This window comes from Hemibagrus wyckioides, linkage group LG18 (assembly GCF_019097595.1).
Source record: "Hemibagrus wyckioides isolate EC202008001 linkage group LG18, SWU_Hwy_1.0, whole genome shotgun sequence".
Lineage (NCBI taxonomy): Eukaryota > Metazoa > Chordata > Actinopteri > Siluriformes > Bagridae > Hemibagrus > Hemibagrus wyckioides.
The window spans coordinates 10,625,865-10,639,986 of NC_080727.1; the positions used below are offsets into that span (position 1 = coordinate 10,625,865).

General features: G+C 37.9%; 1 protein-coding gene across 1 annotated transcript; it reads right to left on the reverse strand.

The window, feature by feature from the left end:
• Window positions 1–4,016: 4,016 nt before the first annotated feature.
• skp1 (S-phase kinase-associated protein 1) lies at window positions 4,017–13,678 on the reverse strand. The gene is made up of 6 exons (XM_058416013.1): window positions 13,518–13,678; window positions 12,752–12,848; window positions 12,561–12,634; window positions 11,747–11,890; window positions 11,264–11,404; window positions 4,017–4,494 (listed from the first exon to the last, which is right to left on the reverse strand). The coding sequence occupies exons 2-6, from the start codon at window positions 12,846–12,848 to the stop codon at window positions 4,459–4,461; spliced, it is 492 nt and encodes a 163-aa protein (XP_058271996.1). The 5' UTR covers window positions 13,518–13,678; the 3' UTR covers window positions 4,017–4,458.
• Window positions 13,679–14,122: the final 444 nt, after the last annotated feature.

Below are 14,122 nucleotides of genomic sequence, written 5' to 3' on the forward strand. Positions count from 1 at the left end.
GCAGATGGTTTTTGTGTAATCACAATCTGTAGACCACACCACAGGTAGCTAGTTCTGACAAATTGCATAGAACATTAAAGCAACCATAGATGGACATACTTTTTAACTTTGTAATGTGCTTAATGGGATGGCAGCTTAACTGTGTGTGCCCATGTTTTTGCAGTAGCTAGTCAACAGTAAAAATCCATTCACAGATCAGCACAACTTTGTAGTACAACAGATTGTGAATTGATTGCATTTATGGCCTGAGAAACAGTTTGGGATGGCATTGTATCCAATCCCAACCCCTAAAATCTATAGCATGTGTTTATACAACGTGTTTATTGTAGGAGTGTCCAGGGGCATAATTTCCACTGGGGACGGGGGGACACCCCGCACCACCACCACCACCACTTTTCAAAATAGTTTGTTATGATTTTCATCACCGCAGAGGAGCAGGACCAGCAAGGACACAGATAGTCTTCCTGTGTCGATGTGCGTGTCCGTGTCCAGGAACGTCACATGCACACTCACTAAAAATATCTGACTAAAAGGTGTAATGAACAGGTATCACGGTTGTGGCACAGTCAGTATTATCAATTTTCCCATCCTTTTGGATTACAGAAGTAAGGAAAGGTATTTGTGCTGCACAGAAAATTAGCACCAGGAATTTAAAAATTTTAATTTGTTCATTAACTAATGGTGGTTGTTTATGCATGAAAGACAATTATTAAAGTAATGATCAACATTTTCATATAATTACATATTAATGTTGCTGCTGTCTATCTGCACCTGATATTACACAATAGTGATGTAACACACAGTTTATAAAAGCTTTTTGCTTTTTGGTTTGGTGGATGTGTCTCTGACAAAAGTCCTGTGCAACAAGTCATTTATTTTACATTTTCAGCTACAGCGGTCAGTTAGAAATAAAAGTTTAACAGTGGAAATTGAGCGTCACATTATTTAAATTTGATTTACACACAAAACATTAATGGTGAACAAATTTGACTTTATAAAATGATTCTCTCAAGTCTCTCGGCCCCTATTAAACAATAAAGAAAGTAAGACATCATTTTTATATCGACAGTTGAGTAGCCTACTGTACTTTTTGACAGAATTTATCATCATAATCAACTTCATTATTTCCTGGATTTGTATCACTCCCTAAATGTATACAAATACAGGTAATGGGATTCAAATCAAAAACATTTTCCCCCATTTTGTGTCCCCCTCACTTCTCAAACCAAAGTTACAACCTTGATCATGACTCAAATACAGATGTTTGGAAAAGATTTTACAGAAAATTAAAAACAGCAGAAAAGTTAATCAGCCAAAGGTAATAAAACCACATAGCAAAAAGAGGAGGACTGTTGCATTATAGTCATTCATGAAACACACATGCACATAAAACACTTTCTGACTGAGATTGTGAAAAGTATTGATGTGAAGGGTTACAGGATAATTTTTTTTTTTAAAATTTTGATTAATTAAAAAAAGTTAACTTACCTTTTTCAAATGGTTAAACATATAATTCCGATTAGCCACACTTGGCTTACTCTATCCTGTTTCATTTACACTTACACAGAGCACCCTTATGCCTGAATTTCAGGCAATAATGAAGCAGGCCAGTTAACTAAATGCACTCTACTTTAGTTTCTATATTCTCTGACTCTGTGATTGACAAGAGCACAACTGTATACTAATTACATATAAACTACAACTATCACAAGCCATAACACACTACATCCATTTACATTCTTCAACAATAGAAGTTAAAAATAAAATTTAAATACAAAGTAGCAGTAGAATTCACACATGTATGTGAACATGGGAAGCATATTACACACCAATATCACCATTTGGTTTAATTCAGGTCAAACATTAATAAATTAAAAAATTGCAGAGTAGTAATTATAAACTAAATCTTAAAATGTCCTGCTATCCACTCACAGTATGGCAGTAAATCCATGGCTAATATCTAAATGTGTTATTGACACTTCCATGCACAGTAATTTACAACCATGAGAGGAAAATGGATGTTCACACGTGGAAAGGGGAGAACATGTGTGCTCAACTCTCACATGCAAAACATTTCTAGATTTTTAGAAGTTGGTCTTCTTTTGGTTAAGCCATTCCTTTCTTGCCGACCTCATTAAAACAGTCCCATAGTGACACCTAGTGTCCTAAGCAAAATTAATATTTTAAGAGTGTCTCTGTGTCAGAAGTATTTCTCTTCCATGCGGTTTGATGTTACAAAAGCCTTGAAAATATATGTCTGTGAATATTTAGTTCAATATTTTTCTTTGTTAATAAAGTGCAATTTAAAAAGACACGCGAAGAAATTGTATTTTCAAAAAGATAAAATGGCAAAGCTGATTTGTTTGATCGTCTATATGGAAAGCATGTTAAATATGTTAAATATGAATGTAACAATTGAATTATGATGCACAAGATGCATTATTTGACATTTTATGTATTTGTATGTTCAGTTTCACAGTGCTTCCTTCAAGTAAACTACACTCAATCAAAACCTGGCATCTGAGTCTTTCTTGGAGGAACTGATAACGTTTCTATGAAAGGGTGTAAATAGTCTGCAACAATGCCTAGGTATGTGGTATGTGTCAAAGTAACATCCAAGGATGGCAGGACCCAAGATTTCTCTACAGAACATTGCCCAAAGTGCGACACTGCCAGCTTGCCTTCTTCCCATAGTGCATCCTGGTGCCATGTGTTCCCCAGGTAAGTGACGCACATGCACCCAACCATCCACGTTATGTAAAAGAAACCGTGATTCTTCAGACCAGGCCACCTTCTTCTATTGCTCCATGGTCTAGTTCCGATGCTCACGTCCCCATTTTTGGAACTTTTGGCTGTGCACAGGGGTCAGCATGAGCACCCTGACTGGTCTGCGTCTATGCAGCCCCATATTCACTTCACCTCTCAGTGCTCATAATGCATAATACTGTGCTCAAATGTTTGCATTCCCTGAAAGAAATTATTAAACATTGCCATTTATTTGGAAAATATGACTGACAATGCAAAAGATTTTTTCTTATTTAAGGATAGTGGTCACATGATGTTATCACATAGTGACATGACTCCTTTTTAAAACCTAATGATAACTGAAATCACCCAAACAACCCTGATCAAAAGCTGACATATCCTTGAACGTTTGGCCACATTATAAACACACAGAGGTTTAAAGGGCTATTAAAGGGAAGTTTCCACACATGTGACTCATTGTAATTGTAGTTAGTGTCTGTGCAGAAATAGTCAGTGAGTTTCTTAGCTCATGAGGTGATGCACTGACTTGGTCCATGGGAAAGACAAAAGCACTGCCAATAGAACTGCATAATAAGGTAGTTGAACTTTATAAAGCAAGATAAAAAGATCTCAACACTTGAAAATGCCAGTCAGTACTGTTTAAACTCTGATAAAGTGGTGGAAAATAAGTTCTGCTGATACTAAGCCACGATCAGGTAGACCAAGAAAAATTTCACCTAGTACTGCTAAAAGAATTGTTTGGCACACAAAGACAAACCCCCAAACAACTCCGAGAGAAATACAGGCTGCTCTTGGAAAAACAAAAAAAAACAAAAACCTGTTGTTTCAAATGCTAAAGGAGGCAATACACGATATTAAGAACTAAAAGTATGCAAACTTTTGAACAGAGATCATTTTCTCATTTTCTTTATTGTCATGTTCTGTTTGATGATTGTGCCACTCTGTTATGCCTTACAGCCTTCAGTGTTGTCACATGAAAAGATATAAAATATTTACAAAAATGTGAGGGGTGTACTCACCTTTTGTGAGATACTATATGTGTGTGTATGTGTGTGTGTGTATATATATATAAAGGGTTATTAAACTCATGATATGGATAGTTAATGTGGAATGATGTGCTAAGCGTTGTGACTAGACAGTAGATATTTATGCTTTTTGATTTGCTGTGCAGAAAAAGATGTGTTTTTAAAAATCTGAGATTAAGAAAGAATATTAACAGAATCCTCAAAGTAACATGCAACACACCAGGACACATTTTGTTGGTTTTATTTTTTAACTAAAAAGATAAGTCTATGCTTTGTTATAAGAATAGAATTAAGAAGTTACGAGAAGCCTAGACACACAAGTCTACATTCCTAAAAAATGCTCAGGCTGCAAAACTTTCAAAATTCACCTTGGGTTCCTGATGACTTTATTCCAAAAATAAAAGAAAGAAAAAAAAAGTAAATGGTCATCTGCTTGGGAGAGGTGAATATACTATTTATTTCTGCTGAATATACAAAGAATAAAAACAGATACCACTTAAATTATAGTCTTTCACTAAACAAGCAATGAGGATGATCATGCTATCAATACACAAATGACTAATTCTACTGGTCTACTGGTAAATATCAGCAAATATGAATAATGCAGTGCAACCAGTAAATGTGTTTTGGGAACAATCCTTGCAGTGTGACATTGTTTAGATGAACTTCATTTCTCTTCACACCACTGGTTCTCCTTGCGTACCTGCGTGAAATAAAGCACAGATTTAAGTTATCACAGACAATTTCTTGAATTTAAAGCAGCAATAGTTTAAAAACAGAAATGGATTTGTGATACTATATTCTGAGGAACCTCATATGAGCAGCTAAAACATCTTTTAAAGAATGGACAGAACTGTAGAAGATGAACCGTTGTGTAATTTGTGCTGTGGGCAGCAGTTTTTTAATGCAAGTTGCTATACTGACCCACAGCTGAGACTTGAAGTGCTGCAGAAATACAACATGCCTTGGATATCTACACCAAGGAAAAATGGCTGAATGTGGCACAAAAAAAATGTTCTGTATTTAAGCACAAAAATGTTTACCATAGTATTCATATTATTATATACACTATATTGCCAAAGGTTTTGGGACACCCCTCCAAATCATTGAATTCAGGTGTTCTAATCACTTCCATGGCCACAGGTGTTAAAATCAAGCACCTAGGCATGCAGACTGCTTCTACAAAGAAAGTAAAAGAATAGGTCACTCTCAGGAACTCAGTGAATTCAAGCATGGTACAGTGTTAGTTTGCCACCTGTGCAATAAATCCATTCAAGAAATTTCCTCACTACTAAATATTCCACAGTCAACTGTTAGTGGTATTATAACAAAGTGGAACAGAAGTGGCACAGTGCACAGAAGTCACCAAATTTCTGCAGAGTCAATAGACTCTGTCAGACTTCCAAACTTCATGTGGCCTTCAGATTACTCAAGAACAGTGAGAAGAGAGCTTCATAGAATGGGTTTTCATGGCCAAGCAGATGCATCCACCCAACCTTACATCACCAAGTGCAATGCAAAGCGTTGGATACAGAGGTGTAAAGCACGCCACCACTGGACTCTAGAGCAGTAGAGACGTGTTCTCAGGAGTGACGAATCATGCTTTTCTGTCTGGCAATCCGATGGACAAGTCTGGGTTTGGTGGTTGCCAGGAGAATAGTACTTGCCTGACTGCATTGTGCAAAGTGTAAAGTTTGGTGAAGGGGAAATTATGGTGTGGTTGTTTTTCAGGGTTTGGGCTTGACCTCTTATTTCCAGTGAAAGGAACTCTTAATGGAACAGGAAGGAGATGGGCCCTTCCTGTTCCAACATGACTGCTCACTAGTGCACAAAGCAAGGTCCATAAAGACATGGATGAGCGAGTTTGGTGTGGAGGAACTTGGCTGGCCTGCACAGAATCCTGACCTCAACCCAACAGAATACCTTTGGGATGAATTAGAGCACAGACTGCGAGCCAGGCCTTCTCATACATCAGTGCCTGACCTCACAAATGTGCTTCCAAGGGAATGGGCAAAAATTTCTTTTACTTCACAGTCAAAAGCTACTATCACATATACAGTGTTTAGTCTACTTGAACTGGTCCCTGCACCTGGGTGAAGACCAAAAGAACTGGTCAAAGTATGGTTCCAAATGAACTCTACAACAGTTTGAAAGTACAATGAGAAAGTGGTTTTAATCCTAAATTGACCCCAAGACAAGAACTGACTAAATATGCTGCATGTTTTGGTTCGCAGACAACGTTTTTATGTAGCTGTGATCTGATAAAAAAAATGCACAAACTGAGCCAAAGAACAGAGCTAAGTGTAAAACAAATAACTAAAACCAAAAGTATCTTTTTTGCTGATTTAGACTCAGTAACCAGACTAGATTTCAAGTTGATTAATCCCTAAAATAGCTCATATTTGCTCATATGAACAAGAATAGCTCATTTGTAACGTATCTGTGAAGATTCTCAGTCATCCAGGTGCAGTTATTTGGAAGTTCATGTCAAATGGTCTTCTTTCTTCTAGTTAGATCGAAATGTTTGACTACTCATCCGAGCAGGGTGATATTGTATCCTCCTGGGTCAAGGATCATCGCCTCATGTATAGCCTCATTAAGGAAACAAAGGGAAGGTGAGAGTGCAGGGAGGCGTTAGGATTAAAGGGAGTAATGAAGTATTAGGGTTAACGATCAGAGAATGCAAGAGTCATACGAACTGATGGGAAGCGAGAAGTAGAAATATACAGGAAAGCCACACACACAGACCAGTACCTACTGTTTGATTCCCACCACTCACTGCAAGTTGGGAGTCATCAGGACATAACACCACAGGGCAAAAAGCATCCCCACCTCAACAAAAGCTAAAAAAGAGAAAATCATCTGAAGGCAGCCCTCAAGGCATGTGGTTATCCTAAGTGGGCTTTTAACAAGACAGGAGAAGGACAAGAGACCAAAGAGTCAGAACCAAAAGAAAAACCTCGTCATTCCTTACACATGGCCAGAGTATCCGAAAACTTAACAGGATTTTTGGAACACACCACAAGGTCACTTTAAACCCACCAACACTGAGATACTCGTCCACCCCAAAGATCGGACGCCAAAACACAAAAAGAGCAATATAATTTACACGGTCCAGTGCAGTGAAGAGTGTTCAGAGCTCTATAATGGAGAGACAAAACAACCACTACATAGGAGGATGTACCAACACAGAAGAAACAAAACCTCAGGACCAGAATCAGCTGTGTACCCCAATCTGAAGGGTGAAGGACACATTTGAGGACGATAATATAAGCACCTTGGACAGATGGTACAGATGGATTGAGAGTGCCATCTATGCCCAGATGGAAAATCCTTCTTTCACCAGAGGTCTTAGGCATAACCTATTCTCGATGTTTCACGCTGCTCTTTAATCTATCTCCAAGAAGGTCAAGACCCCTTCACAGGTCCAGAAAAGCCACACATATTCTCTGATCATTATCCCTAATACTTCAATACACTTTCTCCTTAGTCTCCTCTGGGGTCATTACATCCTAACACCTACCCCAACTCTCACCTTCCCCTGTTTCCCTTAACAAGGCAATATTCAGGGAGGTGAGGATCCTTGACCCTAGACAATACAAATTTATGGAATCCTGCTAGCTTTCCTCAGAACAAGGCTGCTTGGGTGATTAGTGAAAGCTTTTGATTTAACTAGGAAAGACATCCAGTTGACATGACTCAACCTCCAGATAGCTCATATTTAAAGGTCAAAAACTAATTACGCAAATACACTCAGCTACTCTACATTTTGTGTTTCCTCTTAGTGAATCCGCATCAGTGTAGCAAACCCTAAAAGTAAAAGCAGTTTTCGCATGGAGATTTTCTCTGATTAGACACAGACAATACATGTAATTTTTTTTATTTAAGCTAAAGTTTTGGCCTAAAGGCAAAGAGAATCTCAGGGCTCAAACATTTTTTTCAGCAAAATTTCTGTCTCAATTATTTCAAGTGCCATTAAATTATTAAAATACAAAAGCAAACTTAATACAGCTTAAATACAATTAAACAATCACATCTGCTACTGACAATGTCAAAGGGTAAAATGTAGGTGTATACACAAACTTGGTTTGGGACCTATTCAGACCTACTTATGCAGTTATTCTATTAAGTTCAATTTAACATTGGATAAACTTTGATTAAATTGTTAAACTTTGATTTCTTTAACATTCACTAACATTTTGGCAATCTATAAAGCAAAATTCATTCTATAAATCTTTTCAGTTTGTTTTGACATGTCTCTAGAACTTAAATGAAGTCCGCCAGTGGCAAATTCAATTGATGGAACATGATATAACAGGGCACGTGCAAGGTCCAACAATTATCAGAAAATATAACTGGTTTGAGTCTGGCAAAGTCCAACTCTGCATAGACCTCCATGATTAAACTGTATTGAGACATATGTACAAGGGTAAGAAAACATTTCTAAAACATTTCTAAAGATGTTCCCAGGAGGACAGAGAGACACCTTATCATTAAATGGATAATGTGAGGAACCACCACATCTCTTCCTATAGCTGCTCAAACATGGTAATAGGTGAAAACTAGGAACTAGTACCATATGGTGAAAGCAGGGTGGAGGCATCACCACACTATGGAGTAGTAAGTAGCAGGGAAGGGGAGAATGATCAGAATTGAGAAAAAGATTAAACATAGAGCAATACTTGTAGAAAATCTGCTCCACAACACACACAACCCCAGACTGAGCTTGAGATTCATCACCATTCATGTGAAGGATCAGCAAAACAACAACAAAAAAAAACCTGAAGGATAAAACCATGACACTGTTGGCTTCAGTCTCTGAATGTCCTTAATGTGAGCGATTCTGACAAGGGCCAAATTGTGATGGCTAGACAACTGGATCAGAACATCTCCAAAACTGAAGCTCTTGTGGGGTGTTCCCGGTCTGCAGTGGTCAGTATTTATCAAAAGTGATCCGAGGAAGGACCAGTGGTGAACCGGTGACAGGGTCATGGGCAAGCCAAGGCTTATTGATGCATGAGGGGAGCGAAGACTGATGTGATCCGATCCACTGTTGCTCAAATTGCTAAAGAAGTTAATGCTGGTTCTGATAGAAAGGTGTCAGAATACACAGTGCTTTGCAGTGCGTTACATATGGGGCTGCATAGCCGCAAAACCAGTCAGGGTCTCCATGCTGACCCCGGCGGAGGTAGTGTCATGCTTTGGGCAATGTTCTGCTGGGAAACTTTGAGTCCTGCCATCCATGTGGAGGTTACTTTGACACGTAGCACCTACCTAAGCATTGTTGCAGACCATGTTCACCTCTTTCAGCAGGATAATGTGCCATAACACAAAGCACAAATGCTTCAGGAATGGTTTGATGAGCACAACAACTCAAAGTGTTGACTTGGCCTTCAAATTCCCCAGATCCAATTGAGCATCTGTGGGATGTGCTGGACAAACAAGTCCTATCCATGGAGGCCCCACCTTGCAACTTCCAGGACTTGAAGGATCTGCTGCTAACAACTTGGTGCCAGATACCACAGCACATCTTCTAGTGGAATCCATGCCTCAACAGCTCAGGGCTGTTTTGGCAGCAAATGGGGGACCAACACAATATTAGGCAGGTGGTCATAAAGTTATGCCTGCTCAGTGTATTTTACAAAATTGAAATTTGAATTTTTGCAGGCAGACAAAGCAACTCACACTACATGATTGTCTACATGAGGACTCAATCAATGTCTACGACTGATTCTGCTGGAATGGGGTGAAAACTATTCCTGTCAGGGACTACTGGAAGGCTGCCAGTTCGAATCCCAGATCCACCAAGCTGCCACTGTTGGCTCCATGAACAAGGCCCCTAACCCTTAATTGCTCAGAGATAAAATGTAAGTTGCTCTGGATAAATGCCATAAAAATAAATTCTTTTACATAATACTAGTATATCCTAGACATAATAATCCTAGACTATGGAGTAGACTGTTTTCAAAACAATGTTTTTTTCATCTGAAAAAGACAGTGTAAACAGAGCCTTACATTATTCAGTTACATTAGATACTAACATTACCTCAGTCAAGGTATCTCCTTGTAACATTGAACAGCTTTGCTGTCTAACATAAATCAATACATGAATACCAATGCAAATTAACCAGATTAGCAATTTATTTATTTTTAGAATAGGCAACATTAGGCATATATTTTCTCTATCACTATTGTTAACATACTTCCTAACAAAAGTTTATACTTCATTTATTCTTTGTTGATGCTTACCTCATCAATGGCTTGCAACTTGCTTTACCAAAGTGGATGGGTGTAACTACCATCCCAAATTAACAGTACAAAGAAATATCCCATGAGCTGTTTGATTAGCTTGGTGATGAACATCTGTCACACACCATTCAAAGAAATGAATACTGTTGATTGGCTTACCTTTAAGTTTGATATCAACCCATCTAATTTTTGCAAAGTACTCTACACTGTTACATTTACATTCATTCATGAGAATTCATCCAAATGCCTTGTGTGTTCATTCAGCTAAAAGGCGCTCTGCAAAAATGCTTAAGTGCCATTCCAAAGTCTTTCTATGGTAGGAATAATCCTGTTAGCTTCAAATATTCCACCACTTTTTTCTTGTAAATTCATTCTAACAGGAAACTTTAATGACCCCACAAAAAAAAAAGGCCCATGTGAGAAAAATTTCATACCCAGAAAATAGGCCTTTAGTCCCTGAACATCTGACATCTTAGTAAGATACAAGAAGCAAGCCTATGAAGAAAATGCACTGAACTACTAGTGCATCATTTGAGGCACAGAACAACATGGTGTTAAAGAAGACCACCTATCATACCAACGACAAGGTACTCCGTCTTACCAAGGCTGATGTAAGGAAAACACCATGCAGAATTAACCCAGGAAAGGCTCAGAGGATGCAAAGACCAGCCAGTGGAGATCATCTACAATTACTTTAGCAGCACCGTTTTTCCAACATGCATCAAGATGACTACTATGGTCCCTGAACAAAAGTCCTCAGAGTACTGCCTCACACACATCCATCATCATGAAGCGCTGCAAAGTATAGTCCCATATGGACAGATAAGGTTTGCTGTGAGATTGCTCTGGTTGGTACCACACAGATGCCCTAAAGATTGTTATGGATTGTCTCACTTGGTTAAATTAAAGATCGCACTTACAGTGCATGGTCAAGTCTCATTCATTATTCAGTGGATAACTACTTTTAATTCTATAGAATCCGAGTGAAAACTCTAACCCAATTAATAAAATAAAAATAAAAAAAAGTGTCCCTATTATTAAAAGTGCTTAAATAAACTGAATTGAATGACATAACCTGTACATTCTGCCATTGCCTGTACAGACTGAATTAATGTGCGTTAAGAAAAATGTACACTAATATTTACAGCTAACCTTTTTTTTTTTAATGTGCCAACAAATATTTCAGACATACATACAAAAAGAAGGTGTAATGTTTCCCTTACCTGAGCTTCCTCTTCCTCTGTGAAGTCATTTTTAATATTGAACGTCTTCCTGATTTCTTCTGGGGTTTTTCCTTTAATCATATTTGCAACTGTTTTGCAGGTGACATCTAGCAATCCTTTGATGTCCAAATAATTTGCAGCCTATACAAGGGAAGAAAATGCAGGAATATTAACCTATTCTAAAGTAATGCAAATGGATCCTACTCCTAATTATACCATACGATTGATTCTTAAATCTCACTTTAGAACTCACATGACAAACATGTCTAATGTTTACTACTGATATTTTTTGAAGGACATAGCAACAACCATGGCAATGGAACAATAGGAATATGCACTTGGTCCGAGACCCAGGAAAGCAACACATTATATTCATCCATTTAAAGAAAAACTTCCACATCTTCTAAACTATTTATTGTTCTCACTGTCTCCAAATCACTAAATGCATTTGCTCTTAAAAGACTCAAAAAAACAAAATCAGACCAGAATGAGCTCAAAGAGTGTGCCCTGGTCCACTTTGAGGAACTCCTGATCCCACACAGGGATGTCATCAGTCCTTTTCTCTTTGTTCTCATCGTCCTCAGGGGGTGGGGGGTCATCTTTGTGATGTGTGCACCACTGAATTACCTATTCACAAAACACACATACATATAATTACCATGTTTATACAGACATAAATAAATAAAAAGTGATACCTGTACAAGCTTTTTGCAAAAAGACCTGAGCAGCCTAGCAAACTAATGCCACTGTTTTATAATCAGGGTGAAGAATCTATCAAGAATCTTTATTAGCAACCACACACTAGCTAAGCTTTTTTTTGTGGCCATTTTGTAGTCTTCTCAATATCTGCCATCTGATCTCTAAGCACATCAACAAAACAATTTTCAGAAGAAGCAGCAAATATACATTTTGGCACAGTTAATTTCTTTTCACAAATCTCAAATTGTTAGGAAGTTGGGGGCAGCAAAGGGCCGGCCATGACACATCACCAGACAGTGACAGCTTAAACTCTGACCATCTGAACAGTATCCCAGAGCATTAACTGTTGGGTCACCACTGCCCTTTTCTCTGACATACTAGCGATTCCATTTCACGATAAAGCCACAAATGTCATCGCTCTCAACCCATAAATGGCAAGTTTAGATTAGAAAATGAAACAGCACACTGTATCAGGGCTACTTTACCATACAGTAAGCATAGGAATGCTAAACGCTATGAGACTAGCGATTGAAGTTGCAATTTACAGTTATTGTGATGATCAGCTTATGTAGTAATAATGAGCAGTTGAATACCGAACCTTTTTGAGAATGGCTGCATTGACATTTGGGAGAGGGACAGGATCATCATCCCCTTCATCATCCATGCCTAAATCTATTAGACAAAGCAAGAGCCAAATAAAAAAAACAAGACAGCAGACAAATATCTTTTAAAATGTTTTAGTCAATCACAACATATAAACCAAATACCACAACAATTTGAGTAATTTACCTTCCAACATTGTTTTTATAGTCACAGACTGCTTGGCGATTTCAACATCCACTTCGAACATCTCTCCGTCGGAGCTTTGAAGCTTAATTGTTGGCATCTATATGAAATTGGGTATCACACAATGAATAAATAACTTCAGTCACAGTAAGATCATGTGACTTATTTGCTATGCTAAATTATCCAGACATACTTTTGCAGACCACCAACTGACTATGAGCTTATACATTTGATTCTATAATAATAAAACTAAGAACAATAATAACACTACAGAATAAAAAAAATATATATATTAGATCTACTTCCTCACCGTTAACAGCAATTACTAACAGGAAGAGCTATGTTACATTATTATGTTACAGAATTGGGTTACATATGTTACATTATGTTACAAAATAGTAATTCAGATAGGACAGCAATCATACTGGAGCTCCTCTGGCTAGCATTAGCTGGTAAGCGCGCTAGATCTTGTGCCGGCAACAGACTGTCAGACTGTATCTAAACCTAAAATATGTCAGGGAAATAACTACAATGCGTATATATATATATATATATTATATATATATATATATATATATGTATATACAAACAACACACACTGCTAGCATTACACTCATAGACGCTACTTTACTGTATTAAGGCCTAGCAACCAGCAACAATTAACCATTAACAAACATTTCAGAAAAAATGCGGCAAAAATGATGAAGTTTCGACAAAACCGAGGTGTTCGTTAATATCTGCGTTATTTAATAATATACCACATACTTACAATGAGTATATTCCTGAAAAATTCACAATCTAAATGTAAACGTCGATAAGGCCCGTCACAACCACAGAGCTATTGCTGCTGCTGTCGCTCCTTCTTCTTCTTCTCCTTCTTCTGCGTCTGCTTTTTCCTGCTTTGGTTTCTTCTTCTTCCTCGATGTTTACGGAGAAGATAGGACTGAGACAAACTACTTTTTGTGCACTACTGCCATCAACTGGTCTGGAGGGCAGACTAATACAGCTTCGAATACACGTTCAGTGTTTCCTTTCAGATGTGAACAATTCGTTCAGGAAAAGGTAGTAAGGCTAGTCTTACTGCGATACACTTGCACCTTCCACCTTCTTTTTCTTCCTGTTTGTGAACTAAATGAAGGACCTCCTTCTCCTCTAAATACACAACTTGCATTTATCTGCAAGTTCATCATCCACCACCCAAACATGGTATCCAAACCTTACTTACATACCCATTGCATTAAACCAACAGAACACCATTAATACTTCAAGTAAAACATCTAGTTGATTGTAGACTCATCATCACTGAGCAGGAATGTAAGCATATAAGTGTTTCTTTCACTTTTACCCCCTCCACCCATTTAAGAGCCATTTTTA

Excerpts from the sequence above, each read along its gene's own strand:
- skp1 (XM_058416013.1), bottom strand. The coding sequence starts at position 12,848 with ATGCCAACAATTAAGCTTCAAAGCTCCGACGGAGAGATGTTCGAAGTG. Across the intron at positions 12,635-12,751 it reads TATAAAAACAATGTTGGAAG|ATTTAGGCATGGATGATGAA; the intron begins GTAAATTACTCA and ends TTTGTCTAATAG. Across the intron at positions 11,891-12,560 it reads ATGCAGCCATTCTCAAAAAG|GTAATTCAGTGGTGCACACA; the intron begins GTTCGGTATTCA and ends TTTTGTGAATAG.